This window comes from Phycodurus eques, chromosome 12 (assembly GCF_024500275.1).
Source record: "Phycodurus eques isolate BA_2022a chromosome 12, UOR_Pequ_1.1, whole genome shotgun sequence".
Classification (NCBI taxonomy): Eukaryota; Metazoa; Chordata; class Actinopteri; order Syngnathiformes; family Syngnathidae; genus Phycodurus; species Phycodurus eques.
The window spans coordinates 7,213,450-7,228,483 of record NC_084536.1 but is presented as its reverse complement, the minus strand read 5'-3'; the positions used below and the strand labels follow the sequence as shown (position 1 = coordinate 7,228,483).

At 42.0% G+C, this 15,034-nt stretch overlaps 1 protein-coding gene across 3 annotated transcripts in view; it reads right to left on the bottom strand.

Annotated features, from left to right (window-relative positions):
• Positions 1-649: 649 nt before the first annotated feature.
• Positions 650-15,034, bottom strand: part of trappc10 (trafficking protein particle complex subunit 10) — a 55,020-nt gene continuing 40,635 nt past the window's right edge. For all 3 annotated transcript variants that reach the window (XM_061691456.1, XM_061691458.1, XM_061691459.1), the window contains 8 exons: positions 12,935-13,093; positions 11,695-11,924; positions 11,528-11,628; positions 10,172-10,325; positions 5,425-5,595; positions 5,123-5,303; positions 4,333-4,524; positions 650-1,272 (listed from right to left, as the gene is read on the bottom strand). In XM_061691456.1, the coding sequence (XP_061547440.1) occupies positions 1,028-1,272; positions 4,333-4,524; positions 5,123-5,303; positions 5,425-5,595; positions 10,172-10,325; positions 11,528-11,628; positions 11,695-11,924; positions 12,935-13,093 (1,433 nt within the window). In that variant the 3' untranslated portion in view covers positions 650-1,027. The remainder of the gene's footprint in view (positions 1,273-4,332; positions 4,525-5,122; positions 5,304-5,424; positions 5,596-10,171; positions 10,326-11,527; positions 11,629-11,694; positions 11,925-12,934; positions 13,094-15,034) is intronic.

Here is a 15,034-nt window from a genome sequence, read left to right as displayed (position 1 = left end):
GGATGCGCTCCGACCTCTAGAACATCCTCCAGAGGGCCGGAACGTGAGCTGCTCCTGGGGAAGCGTATCCATGGCAACCTGGACCGGACAGGGAGGATCAGGAATAATACTCCACAGACGTTGTTCTTCGTGAGAACTTGACTCGGCTGCTTGTGGGGGCACTTGATTCAAGTGGCGCCACCTCCCGGTGCCATTGAGAGGATAGTGAGGGAGGGGGGCGGCTCCAAGTGGTTTGGTTTGTTTTCTTCTGTTATCAATTCACTGAGAGCTCCAGTCAAGTTGTTGTTACTTCGGGGGACAAGTTTTGTGCTGGAAGTTAAGTTTTAAAACCACAGCCAGGGACAAGGAGATGAGGTTTCAAAAAAATAAATAAAATGGAAGAGTAAAATAATTGTATCTTTTTATATTTTAATTGGATTATTTAATTCATTTAATGCGATTGGCTGGCGACCGGTTCAGGGTGTACCCCGCCTCTCGCCCGAAGATGGCTGGGATAGGCTCCAGCACGCCCGCGACCCTAGTGAGGAGAAGCGGTACAGAAAATGGATGGATGGATAATAAGGAATAATAAGGAAAATAAGTGAACAAAATGTGTATAATTCATTCTTATTCATTATGCACGCACAGGTCAATTGATGAATCACACCTGTCAAGTAATTGAGAATTTTATTAATAATAATAATGAGTGTTAATCAAATAGGTTTTTTTTTTTAACATTTACAATATACACATGCCTGTGTGTTTGCTGTAGGACAAACAATTAGCATAAGCACATCAACTCAATGTACTGTCCTCATCTTACGGCCTGCTGAGGACCGCGAGGCAACGCACACACTCCCGCACGCACACACACGCGCACCCACACACACACATACACAATGGTTCGGGCCACTTTACTTATTTGTATGTATGTGTACTGTATGCATGTTTGTACAATGTCTTTATTTCCTATGGAGTCATGTGATTGGCCTGTGGAGAGTTCATACCCTGGGGAGTCAGGGAGGCTCCAGGGAGTGTCGGGGGGTGGTCACGTGGCGTGGACCTCCATGATGTGGTCGTCGGCAGTGGGCAGGACCAGGACTTGCTGAGCGTGGCTGTGGTTGAAGACCTGGCCCAGACTGAAGGGGTCCAGGCGGGGCAGGGCGACACCCCTGTGCTGCTGCTCGCCCAGCGATTGGATGCTGCCTCGACTGCGCACGCTGACCGTGTCTGCCGTCGCGTCATCCAAAGCCTTGTCCAGGAGAGAAAGGCTGTCGTTCTCCACCAGGCTGTCTGAGGACGCCGGGACGCAAGGACAAAACTCAACAACAAACTCTGTGTGCGTATCGACAGCGGCTGAAATTAGTATTTAACATGTCACCATTCTTCTCACTAAATATACTTCTAAAGGTGCTATTGACCTGAAAATTCCACCAGATGTTGGGAACAACCCAAGTAATCCATACATACAAAGAAAGTAGCACAAATAAGCGCAGAAATTAAGTTGTGTGTAAAAATTTGAAATGACACAGGAAAAAAGTATTGAACACATGAAAAAAGGCATGGAAAGCCAAGACAACACCTAAAATCTATCAATAATCAAATCATTGCCAAGGTGAGTCAAGGCACATCTCATGATCGTAAGAGCCGAGCGCTGTCTCAAGACCATCGCAAAGTAATTGTTGCAAAACATAACGATGACATTGGTTACAGGCGCATAGCTAAGCTTCTGAACATTCCAGTGAGCACACTTGGGGCCATAATACGTGAGTGGAAAGTCAATCCTACCCCCATAAATTTGCCTCGATCAGGTGCTCCTCGCAAGATTTCTGACAGAGGAGTGCAAAGAATAATCAGAAGAGTTCTCCAAGAGCCAAGGACCACCTGTTGAGCACTTCAAAAAGACCTGGAACTCGCAGGTACTGTTGTCACAAGGAAAACAGTGAGTAATGTACTCTGTCAACATGGCCTGTATGCGCACACAGCCCATTGCTGGGAAAAAAAAAAAAGAAGCATGTCAAAGCTCGTTTAAACTTTGCTGAACAACATTTGGAGAAGTCACTTAAATACTGGGAGAACATAGTCTGGTCTGAAGACAGCAAAATTGAAATCTTTGGATGCCCTCATGCACACCACGTTTGGAGGAGAAATAGCACAGCGCATCACCCTAAAAACACCATACCAACAGTGAAGTTCGGAGTTGGGAACATGGTGGTGTGAGGCTGCTTTTCAGAAAATGGTACTGGTAAACTTCACATTATTGAAGGAAGGATGAATGGGCAAATGTACCGAGACATTCTTGACAAAAATCTGCTGCCATCTACGAGGATGATGAAAATGAAACGAGGGTGGACATTGCAGCAGGCTAATGATGCAAAACATACTGCCAAGGAAACTCGATTGGTTTCAAAGAAAAAAATAAAAATAAAGCTGCTAGAATGGCCCAGCCAATCACCTGACTTGAATCCAATCAGAAATATATGGAAAGAACTGAAACTCAAGGTCCATAAAAGAAGCCCACGGAACCTTCAAGATTTGAAGACTGCTTGTGTGGAGGATCGGGCCAAAATCACACCAGATCAATGCATGCGACTAGTTTTACCATACAGGAGGCGTCATGAAGCTGTCATTGCAAACAAAGGCTTTTGTACAAAGTATTCAATAAATACCAGTTGGCGTGTTCAATACTTTTTTCTTGTGTCATTTCACATTATTACACACAACTTAATTTCGGATCTTATTTGCTTTACTCTTTTTATGTATGGATTACTTGGGTTGTTCCCAACATCTGATGAAATTGTCAGGTCAATAGTACCTTTGGAAGTATATTTAGTGAGGAAAATGGGGACGTGTTAAATACTTATCTCAGCCGCTGTAAGTACAAAGCGACCTCATTTTGTTTCGCTATTTCAGCCGCTGTATGTGTGTGTGTAAGGGGGTTTAACTATTTAAGATTTTTTTTGTTATAGTTGACTATACACTGTGTATGATTATGCAAGTGATATTTTTCTCAGATTTTCCTCAACAGTCAGCGTAAATGACAGTCAGCATAATTTTATTATTTTATTTTTATACCAGCCAAGAAAGCAGAAGGATTCCTTGCACCATTCATGATCAGTTTTAAGTTGTTACACTCTTCGCCACCAGATGAACCCCGGTCCTCAGAACTGTGAGGCAGACGCTCTAACCGGACGTCCACCGTGCCGCCTAAAGGAGATATAGTTAATCATTTTCTTTCACCACGTTGTCAAGAATCACTTGACAACATGTCGTATCATTTCTGTGCCTCAGCACAGTACAGTAAATGAGTAGTTCCATGCGTGCATTGCACCACACTGCCCCTAAGAGGCCAAGGTGCGCACAGCAGGAAAAGCAGATACTGTCATTAACTACATAAAAAGACACACTTTCTTCCTGACTGTGACATGAAATCAGACTAAACCTTTCCTGTTTTATGTCAATTAGGATTACCAACATTATTTCTATTTTCTAAATGCCAGAATAATGAGAGGAGTTTTCTTTAGATATAATAGACAATACAGTCATGGCTAAAAGCACTAGAACGTTTTTAGCCATGAATGTATTTATTTTTTTTCAATTTCTATTATTTTAATATTATTATTCTACTTGTTGCTAGTTTATTTTCTGGTTGTTCTTTTAAGATGTATTTAAAGTTGAGTTTTGGTAGTTGAATAAACAAAAGTTTTCAAATAAATGAATAAACGTGTTTATTAATCAGGATTTCGCTATCAATCGAAATAAATTTCCTAAATTCTAAACAAGTCTTGCACGCTGCACACTCTAGTGGTATAAATGGGCCAAGTTATTATCAATAAGTGGCAATTGTGCCGAATAGTCACTGAACGTGATTGGTACTTGTATAGTAGGGGAGGGCCGACTCATGCCAGAAGCCCAAGTACGTTTGTGGGCCCCCATTTTAGCCTCACCCCAAAATCCGTACAAGTGAGATGGTGAAAAATAGTTTAACACTACCGCAACAATTTAATACGAAATACGTCAGTCTTTACACATTTTCAGCACCAACTTATTTTTTTCAGCATTTATTTATTTAATGTATTTAGAAACAAAATACAAAATGAATTTACAGGGCCCTTAAACTTTTTTCTTTTTAATAAATATTGCATTTGTAAGTAAACACCAGCAGATAAGGAAGATAAGCACATTTAAAATATAACAAAGTTTTGAAATCTTTAGTTCGCCTTAAAATGTTTATGCGGCGTCGCAAAGTCGACCCATCGACTAATCGGATCAACCCCTAGTGTGCGTGCTTGTGTTCTTTGTGTGTCTGAGGATGTGTGCATGTTGACGTGTGTCTGTGTGTGTGTTACTGACCGGCGTCCGGTTGTATGGTGTTGGCGTTGTGAGGAAGATACTTGAGGACCTTGATCTTGGGGAACGGAAGATGGCCGGCAAACAGCGGCATGACCTCGATATGGACTTTGTGTGCCGAACTGTTGGACAACGGCATCGACACCAGGCCCGAACTCTTACCGCACACTGCCCAGTTGCTGCTGCTGTCTGCCACTGCACACAAACACACACATACAAATGGGGACACAAATACATAAATAGAAAGAAAAATACTTCTGCGCGAGTGTGAGCTTGTTGTGTGTTGTGCCTTCATATACAGTGCAGTGAAAAAGTAGCACTGGCCCCCTTCTCAAATTCAGATGTTTTTTTCCAGTTTTCACACTTTAATGTTGAAGATAATCAAACAAATGTAAATAGAAGTACAAAAACACAAAGTAAACACACAGTCCACCCATAGCTGACCCTGTCGAGTGACTTTCACTATCCATTGGTCACGTATTCCTTCTTCACTTGGAAAGCCCCCCCCCCCCAAAAAAAAATACTCTTGCCGCTGCCTGAACCATTTGAACAACCAAATGCCACACAATAAACCATCGTAACATCGTTAAATACTTTTTCACACTGGGTCAAGTAGCTTTGAATAGGTTTTTTTCCTTAATAAATAAAATCAACATTTATCTTTGTCTGATATCTACAATTGTTTGATGATCTTAAAGAAAGTGGGAAAAAATATAGATTTTTGAGAAGGGGGCAAATACTTTTTCACTGCACTGTATTTGCCACCTTCAGTACCTGAGCATCTATGTCATACCTTCATACATGAGCTTGCTGATCCTGAGGCTGTCGGCGTCCATTTTGTTGTCTTCGGTCAGCTCACCGTCTACGAGCTCGGACAGTCGTGTAATGAGCACCTCCAGACCACAGAGAGCGCCAGAGCGACAGTGACGCTCACCCGCCGGAGGAACGATGTCCGCTCGCACGCTGTACAAGGTCTGAAAAATCACTCACACACACACACACACGTACGCATGCATGTACACACACACACACATACACGCAGGGTATTCTTAGCAGAGGTAGCACACCTCTTGGAGAGTGGCGTGTCGTACTTACGGGCACTCTGTCCAACAGGAAGTGGTAGTGGAAGAGCTTGAAGGCGGTGGCATCGTGGCGGCGCCCGCGTGGAGAGAAGTTAGCGGAGAAGACGCACTGAAGACTGGACGGGAAATCCTCCTTGCACGTCACCTCCCACAAGCAGTACACACTCTGCTTGCTGCACAACAACTATACAAACACATGTAATAAATCATGCAATGATTATATTTGCAATGCAACTCAGCATTCTTTCTCCTCCAAACACGACAAGTTGAGCTTTCAACAAAAGGTTCTATTTTTGGTTTCATCTGACCATATGACATTCTTCCAATCCTCTTCTGGATCAGCCAAATGCTGTCTAGCAAACCTCAGACGGGCCTGGACATGTACTGGCTTAAGCAGGGGGACACGTCTGGCACTGCAGGATTTGAGTCCCTGGTGGCCTACCGTGTTACTGATGGTAGCCTTTGGTACTTTGGTCCCAGCTCTCTGCAGGTCATTCACTCGGTCCCCCCGTGTGGTTCTGGGATTTTTGTTCACCGTTCTTGTGATCATTTTGACCCCACGGGGTGAGATCCTGCGTGGTTCCCCAGATCGAGCGAGATTAACAGTGGTCTTGTACGGCTTCCATTTTCTAATAATTGCTCCCACAGTTGATTTCTTCACACCAAGTGCTTACCTATTGCAGATTCAGTCTTCCCAGCCTGGTGCAGGTCTACAATTTTGTTTCTGGTGTCCTATGACAGCTCTTTGGTCTTGGCCATAGTGGAGTTTGGAGTATGACTGTTTGAGGTTGTGGACAGGTCTCTTTTATACTGATAACGAGATCAAACAGACGGAATTGCTGAGAATGTTATTTTTAATCAACTCAGCAATTTCTTGAACTTGAAAGGACTTTTTGACAAATTTCAATCCGGTTTCCAAACTCCTCGCAGTATAGAATCTGCTCTTATCAAAGTGCTAAATGATATAAGGTTGAATACTGACTCGGGAAAGGTGTCAATTCCGTTCTTATTGGATTTCAGTGCGGCTTTTGCTATGGTAGATCATAATATACTGCTGAACAGGTTGGAAACTTGGGTAGATCTAAATGGAACAGTCCTTAAACGGTTCAGGTCCGACCTGGAGGAAAGGAGTCATTTTGTAACCATTGGAAGTGTTCAATCTCATCGAATGGCAATGACCTATGGGGTCCCTCAAGAGTCAGTTCTTGGACCCCTCCTGTTCAGCCTGTATATGCTACCATTGGGTAAAATTCTTCAGAACTTTAATTTTGACTATCATAGCTATCCAGAGGACACACAGTTATATTTAACCATGTCTCCAGATGACTATAGTTCAATTGAGGTGTTGCGTCACCTTCTTAAACGGATACAGTAAATTACTGGATGAGCCAAAATTTTCTTCAATTAAATCACAACAACCTTTTAGAGCGTTTCCACTTTCAAATGATATTTCTTGCACTGTACGCGGTTTTAATTGTACTTTTTTTCTCTCTCTTTGTTTTCAATGTTTATAAGCTGTTTTTTTCTTTGTTTTTAAATGATTTTAATCATGTAAAGCACATTGAGTTACCTTGTGTATAAAATGCGATATGTAAATAAATTTGCTTTGCTTAGTCATTTCAAACTGCTCAAAATTGCTAGAGGAGTCTGCATCATTTGTACAATTGTCAAAAAAAATAAAAAAAAAATAAAAAAAATAAAATCTGCATTACCACATTACTGGTAACCTTTCAATGCGCTGTGACTCTCCGTACTGTGTTTTTAATGCTTTTATATCTCTAAAGTATTTTCTGTTAAATGGCTTTCTGTTGTCGTACTAGAGGGGCTCCAACTACCGGAGACAAATTCCTTGTGTGTCTTTGACATACTTGGCAAATAAAGATGATTCTGATGCTTCAACAGGCAATATACTGCCAATCAAGTTTCCAGTTGGTTATGAAAAAGTGCCAAGTAACACATTAATAGCGTCACAAGAAATAGATAAAAGCAACATGTTTTGATTCAAGATTTGTTTCAAGATTTTTCTTCTTTTCTTCTTTTTTTTTTAAATGCTACTTTGTCAACGCGTTCAATGGCTACATATCTTGCAATAGAAACGCTATACTGTATATCATGTGAGCATGCATGCACCATATTCACGTTTGTATTTGGATTGTTGGGCAAAGGATTCCATAATTGCAAGTTGACGGGAAACGGGAAATGTCCCACTGTGTTTTTATTGTTCCTAGCTGAAGAAATTGGGTGGGATGGTTTGGTTTAAAATGGATTTAGTCACCTTAAGGTTTAAAGTTGTGTTGTCTTTGTTGCGACTTCTTACTACTGTTATTTCTCGTGTATAATGTTCACCCATGTATAACAGGCACCCCCAAAGTTGACCTCAAAATTCTGGAAAACCCTTCTACCTATGTGTAATGCATTTTTACAATGCATGATTTTGTTTCTACCCATATGATCAAAACGAAGTACTATCTGTATTTTGTTAGGTTTTTAAAATAATTATTCTGAAGTTAAGCACTTTATTTGAACATGTAATACTTTATTTTTATTTACTTGCTCTTATTTTGAAATTCACAGCCCTACTTTTATTTAGTAAATGAGAACATAGTTGTGCTCATATGTTTGATTACCCAGGCAGAATTTCTAAGATGTGTACAATTCTTTTAAGAAAACATGAAGGAGCAGGTGAAACACATTTAATTTTATTTTAATGGGATTCAAATTAAACTGTCAAGCATTTCAGAAAAGCATTATCATTAAACAAAACATAACCATCAAGAAATTAATGATGGTTGTTGTTCAGTCATCAGTCGTATTAAAAAAAATAAAATAAAAATTCACAAATTCTCCCAGGGTATGTAAACTTATGAGCACAACCGTACATATATGCAGTCATATATACCCCTGTCATATTGGAATGAGAGTGTTGGCTACACCTTTTTCATAACCTCTACATACATTTAAAATTTCCCCCTATACCTATGTATAATGCGCACCATTGACTTTTGAAATTTCTTTTGGGGAAAAAATGTGCATTATACACAAGAAATTACAGTAATTTGACATACCAGCTCATTAATGTTAGCAGGATAGCCGTGTTCATCTGGTTTGAATCCAAAATGTTCCCACATCGTCGCGGTAGCTTTAGGCTTTGGAACAAATTGCATTTTTGCCGCTCAATTTTCTGTAACTGCAGCTACCGGCTCGCCGTCAGAAAATGCATTTCAAACACACACATGCAGTTACGCACACTGCCAACCAGATGGAGGGTCTCCGCTCTTCACTATCTCGGATTTTTTTAGGGACCACAATTAGGAAACCCATCATGTGTCTGCTTTGAAGTCGCAGAAATGTTTTTTCTTCCTCAAATGACTGGCACCTGTACATGTCCTCAGTTTTTTTGGGGGGCTCCACCATTCAGAAATTAGGGCATATATGCGACCAAATTAGTCGAACTCTAGTCCTGTCTCGTCAAAAAAAATAAAAATAAAAATAATTTTCCACACCGGATTTCCAGCACCACAACAGAGTACTAAGTCATAGCTTTGCGTCAGTACGATGACGCAGATTGATTGCAATTTATGTGTCCCTGCTAATATTTGTGAATCTCAGACGCAGGACACACATCAAACGAGATCCCTGCTGACAGTAAAAAAAAAAAACTGAATTGAACATGAATTGTTATTCTGCACTTTCAAAGTATAATTTGTATGTATTATTTATTGAGATTACACATTTTTGTCCTCTCTCTTTTAGGTGCAGGTAGACAGCTGAGTCTTGACCTGAGTAGTTTGCCCATCTGTGTTGTGCCATGAGTCTGCTCAATGGTTGCTTGGTTTCCCCAATGTACAGTCCCCTCCAAAAGTGTTGGAATGGCAAGGTCAATTCCTTTGTTTTTGTTGTATGCTGAAGACATTTGGGTTTCAGAGTAAAGGATGAATATGAGACAAAAGTTAAGAATTCCAGCTTTTGTTTCATGGTATTTACATCTAGATGTGTTAAACAATGCAGCCCGATGGGGGGCACAAGCCAGTGCCGGATATATGCAGAGGGTCGCGTCAGGAAGGGCATCCGGCTTAAAACGTTGCCAAACAAATATGAGCGTTCATCGAAACATGACACGCTATGGCGACGCCCAACGGGAAAAACCGAAAGGAAAAGAAGAAGAACAAGATTTTTCATGGTTCTCGACTTTATTTTTTATTTAATCTATTCAAATGTAGAATATGCTTATGTTTACATCAAGCACTGGTTAGTTTACAATTTAATTAAATATTGTGTTATTATTTTATCAATGTTTTATTGAAGATTTATTTTATTCAATTGTAGTACCTTCCTATGTTTAAAGTTACTTTATGTAACCCATTGGTTAATAATAAACACGGTCAGTTTTTCCTCATACCTACTGTTGCTGATTATTGTTCTCTGAGCAATATCACTTGATCAAGCCTTTTCTAACGTTCCATACTACAAAATAAGTATGTATGATTATTGCTGATATCGGATCGGACCGATATCTGTATCTGCCAAAACCCAAGGCTGCAATATCTGTATTGGGTTGGAAGTGAAAAGGTTGGATCGGGACAACCCTACTTATTAATATACTTATATATTATGATTTATTTGGTTATAATATACTGTACATATAAAATATGTATCTTATATTGACATTTTTGCTGCAAGCAGCTAGTTTGTCATGTAAATCCAGAATTTTGCCATTAAAAGAGGACATTTGCTTAATTAAATACTTGGTTCCCTCTTACCTGCTGCGCGCTGGTGTTGAGGGATCGCATCACTAACGAGGCTCTCTGCTGCTGATCCTGTTCTGGATGCTGCTGTCGTTTCTCCGCCAGTTTGACGTGGGCCAGCGTGAAGTCAGAATCTGACACGTTGCGCACGCACACCTGGATGAACTTCCTGTAAGGAGCAGGACAAAAATGTCGACACAGTTTGTTTCTTTAGAAACACAATTTGGCGTGGCAGATCCAAATGACACACTTCCTGTATCAGTCACATTCTTTTTTTTCTTAAAGGGATACACGCACCAATACGTTTCACTCTTGTGCGCTCGGCACAGTGCTGACGCACCACTGTTGTTCGTCCCATCACGAGGTCAAAGGAACTGCCTAAAGAGCTCAGAGACAGAATTATGGCAAGATCTGGCCAAGGTTACAAAAAAAATTCTGCTGCACTTAAGGTTTCTAAGAGCAGAGTGGCCTCCATAATCCTGAAATGGGAGATGTTTGGGACGACCAGAACCCTTCCTAGAGTTGGCCGTCCGGCCAAACTGAGCAATCGGGGGAGAAGAGCCTTGGTGAGAGAGGTAAGGAAGAACCCAAAGATCATCGTGGCTGAGCTCCAGAGATGCAGTCGGGAGATGGGAGAAAGTTCTAGAAAGTCAACCATTACTACAGCCTTCCACCAGTCGGGGCTTTACGGCAGAGTGGCCCGACGGCAGCATCTCTCTCCTCAGTGCAAGACACATGAAAGCCTGCATGGAGTTTTCTAAAAAAACACCCGAAGGACTTCAAGATGGTGAGAAATAAGATTCTCAGGTCTGATGAGACCAAGATAGAACTAGAATGCTGTGGGGGTGTTTTTCAGCTGCATTGTATTAAAAGTACGTGAACATACCTCAAGCCAGCCTTGAATTAAAGTCCTCTCCAGAGCACCGGTGACCACCAGCACACATTTTTCCCCGTTTTGTTCTTATAATACACACCATGCGATCTGTTGTTGCTGTCGTGGCCGTGGTAACGAGCGTATCCGGTCGCGTTTGAGTTGACAAGATAAAGCCCAGTGATCGTAAAAGACGGGATGCGGTGATATTGGAATACAAGATTTTATTGCAGTAGTCTGACATAGTTCAATCGTGAAAGACCAAATTTGTCTGATCCAGGCATTACGTGTTGTCTGTCCAACACTGCCGACATGTTTTTTTGTTTAAAAAACGTTATTGGCTGTCAGATATTTTGATTTGCTATGGTGTAGAAGCAGTTCATCAACACACACACACACAACGCCGGATTTCTGTCACTACGCCAGAGTACTTTAAGCCATGTGTTACATCATCTAACGTGCTTACATTACACGGTGCTCCGCTCTAACGTGTTCCTCACCTGTTTCCTGTGGACAGTAGCGAGTGCTCCGTCCTGAAGGGGATATGGAAAGTGAGCGCCAGCAGGGTGGAGTAGATGGACCACGGACAGTCGATGGACATCTGGAGAGAGATACGTGCATGAGCGGACGTCTTAAGGGAGCTGGGCTAACCGCTCGCGATGCTCACCCTCTGATCGATGGCAGTCATGGCCTTGTCAGGGTGGCTATAACTGCGCGGCCAGTGTCGGACCTCGCCGTTGGTCAGCCTTTCGTCGGCGGGCCGCTCCGGTCCGGATGGAATGAGGCACAGGACCTCCAGATGGAACTCCAGGCTGTGGTATGGAGGGGTGGGAGGCAGGCTGATGCTGGTCACCTTGTCGGACGACTGGATGGCCAGCACGCTCTCCGAGACTGATGCTGTCCACACAGGTGTGGGACAAATACCGTTTAAATCTCACACACGCAAGCAACACGGTCACACAGACCAAAAAATACTCTCAAACAAAACAAAACAAAAAAACCTCACACACATTCAAAAAACCTAAAAAAAAAAAAAAAAAAAAACTCACACTCTCGCCAAAAAGCAATTCACACATCACACCAAAAAAAAACTCTCACAGGCATCAAAAACCATTTGACACACCAAAAAAAAAAAAACATCTCACAAAGAACAATAAAACCTGCATGCACCCAAAAAACCTCAGCGGCACCCCCAAAAATCTATCACTCACACCCAAGAGAGAGACTTGTGATGTTTTCTGCGTGGAGGAGTTTCTCACGCAACAAAACAAAGATCGTTCTCCAACACACACACACACACACACACACACACACACACACACCAACAAAACCTCGCAAACACACACTAAAAAACCTCTCACACACCCAAATAACTCATATCCATCCAAAACTCCCATATTCTTACAGAAACAAAACAAAAACACATACACAGAACAAAAAAAAACCTCACTCATGCATGCAAAAAAAATAACTCACCACACACACGCAAAAAACACACAAAAAACGTTTTATTCACCAAGAACTGTCTTACTAAAAAACAAAACAAAAATTCACAATGAGACCTTTTTTTTCTGTGTAATTGAGAACCTTTTTTGTCTTTTGTGTGAAAGGTAGCTCAAAAGTGTAGATGGAAGCAATTTCAAATCTGGAATGCTTATTGGCTCTGTCACGCATCAAGTCCCTCCCCCTCCCTCAGTCTGTTGCCGAGTTCAGCTGGCTCCCAGACGAACTAGTGACAAATTCCCAGGGACCAACGTGTTTGAAGCATTATTGTCATTGGTTTTGTGCATTCCACCAGACTCTGAAGATGTTGTGTCAGTGCCTTATTATGGAAGGAATTCACCTAATCCTAAATCACAATACTGAAATGTACTTTGTTTGAACTTTTGGGTGCGGCATATACGTACCTGCGCTGGTGTTGCTGATACGTGCGGTGCAGATGGCATTAGCCAACATGGGCATGCCATCACTGTTACTGAGCTGTAGGGCATCGCCCTTCCTCACAGCGTAGTGGCCTGTCAGCAGGGTGAACTTGACCATCTGCGGAAGGCCGGCCAACAGCGGCTCTGAATGCACAAAAATGATCATGAGAAGAAGAAAAGTATTTGTGGACATCCTGAAGGTGACGGCAGACCAGGCAAAGCAGGTGAATGCAATGTCCTGCTTTTGGTAGATTTGTGTGAAAGGCACAGGCGGATAAATGGTTCTACTATTCCGAAAGGCAGCGTGAACGGGGCTCGAGGAGTGTTTCTCAAAGTGTGGTATGCGGATGCCCTCAGGTGGTAAGTGAAAGAATCACTTAAGAAAATACCAATGCATTTACATTTAAAATATTAAACACAACCACAAATATTACAACGAAACTATAAACTAAACTAGCTATGCATACTGCCTGTACATTTTACTCCCCTTTCGAGTACATTTTTAAAGTAAACTTTTGTTGTATTTAACTTTTAAGTACAATAAATTTAATAATTATTATTATTGTTTTATGATTACTTAAATAGGCGGCACGGTGGACGACTGGTTAGAGCGTCAGCCTCACAGTTCTGAGGACCCGGGTTCAATCCCCGACCCCGCCTGTGTGGAGTTTGCATGTTCTCCCCGTGCCTGCGTGGGTTTTCTCCGGGCACTCCGGTTTCCTCCCACATCCCAAAAACATGCATTAATTGGAGACTCTAAATTGCCCATAGGCATGACTGTGAGTGCGAATGGTTGCTCGTTTCTATGTGCCCTGCGATTGGCTGGCAACCAGTTCAGGGTGTACCCCGCCTCCTGCCCGATGACAGCTGGGATAGGCTCCAGCACGCCCGCGACCCTAGTGAGGAGAAGCGGCTCAGAAAATGGATGGATGGATGGATTACTAAAATAAACCTGTATAACTGTGTGCAATCTTACAGTGGTGATCACCCTTGAGATGCTTCTACTACTTGGAGTCCACCTGTGGTAAATTCAGTTGATTGAACATCATTTCGAATGGCTCACACCTGTCTATATAAGGTTTCATAGTTGACCGTGCATATCGGAGCTGAAACCAAGCAATGAAGTCTAAGGAATTGTCTGCAGACTTCTGAGATTGGATTGTGTCAAGGCACAAATCTGGGGAAGGATACAAAAGAATGTCAGCAGCATTGAAGGTCCCGAAAAGCACTGTGGTCTCGATTATTTGCAAATGGGACAAGTTTGGAACCACCAGGACCCTTCCTAGATCTGGCTGTCCGATCAAGCTGAGTAAACGGGGAAAAAGGGCCGTGGTCAGAGAGGTGAACAAGAACCCTATGGTCACTAAGGCGGAGCCCCATTGTTACCTTCCAGAGATAGGAGAACCATCCAGAAGGTCAACCCTTGCTAAACACACCCATCCCAATCAGGCCTTTATGGTAGAGTGGGAAGACGGAAGCCACTTCTCACTAAAAGGCATATGGCAGCCAGCTAGGAGTTTGCCAAAAGGCATCTTAAGGATTTTCAGACCTGCAGAAACAAAATTCTCTGGTCTGATGAAATCAAAATAGAACTTTTTGGCCTGAATTGAAAGCGTCATATCTGGAGAAGAAGAATTTGAATACTTATGTACCTATTATGTTTAAATGTTTACATTTTCAATAAATTTGCACAACTGTTTGAAAATATGTTTTTACTTCGTCATTATGGGATATTTTAGGTAGATTTAAAAAAACAAAAACAAATAAAAATAAAACTATACTCAAATCAGCTTTAGAATAAGTCTAACATGGCAAAATGTGGAAAAAGTGAAGGGGAGTGAATACTCTCGTGGCACTGTACTTACACAAGGGAAGACTTGCTAAACATTAGGGAGTCTACTCTGGACTTTCTTTCACCAACTTTCACAAATCCGCTCCGTTTTTTTTTCCTCTGAGTTACTCACCGGCGGAGCGGCTGCAGTCTATGCCGCATGGATGGGGCGAAGGTGACGCCACAGAAGGAAGCGAGCCGGAGTGCAGGTCAAGCTCCGGAAGAGAGGATTCCTAATGCCGCTCCTGCTGATT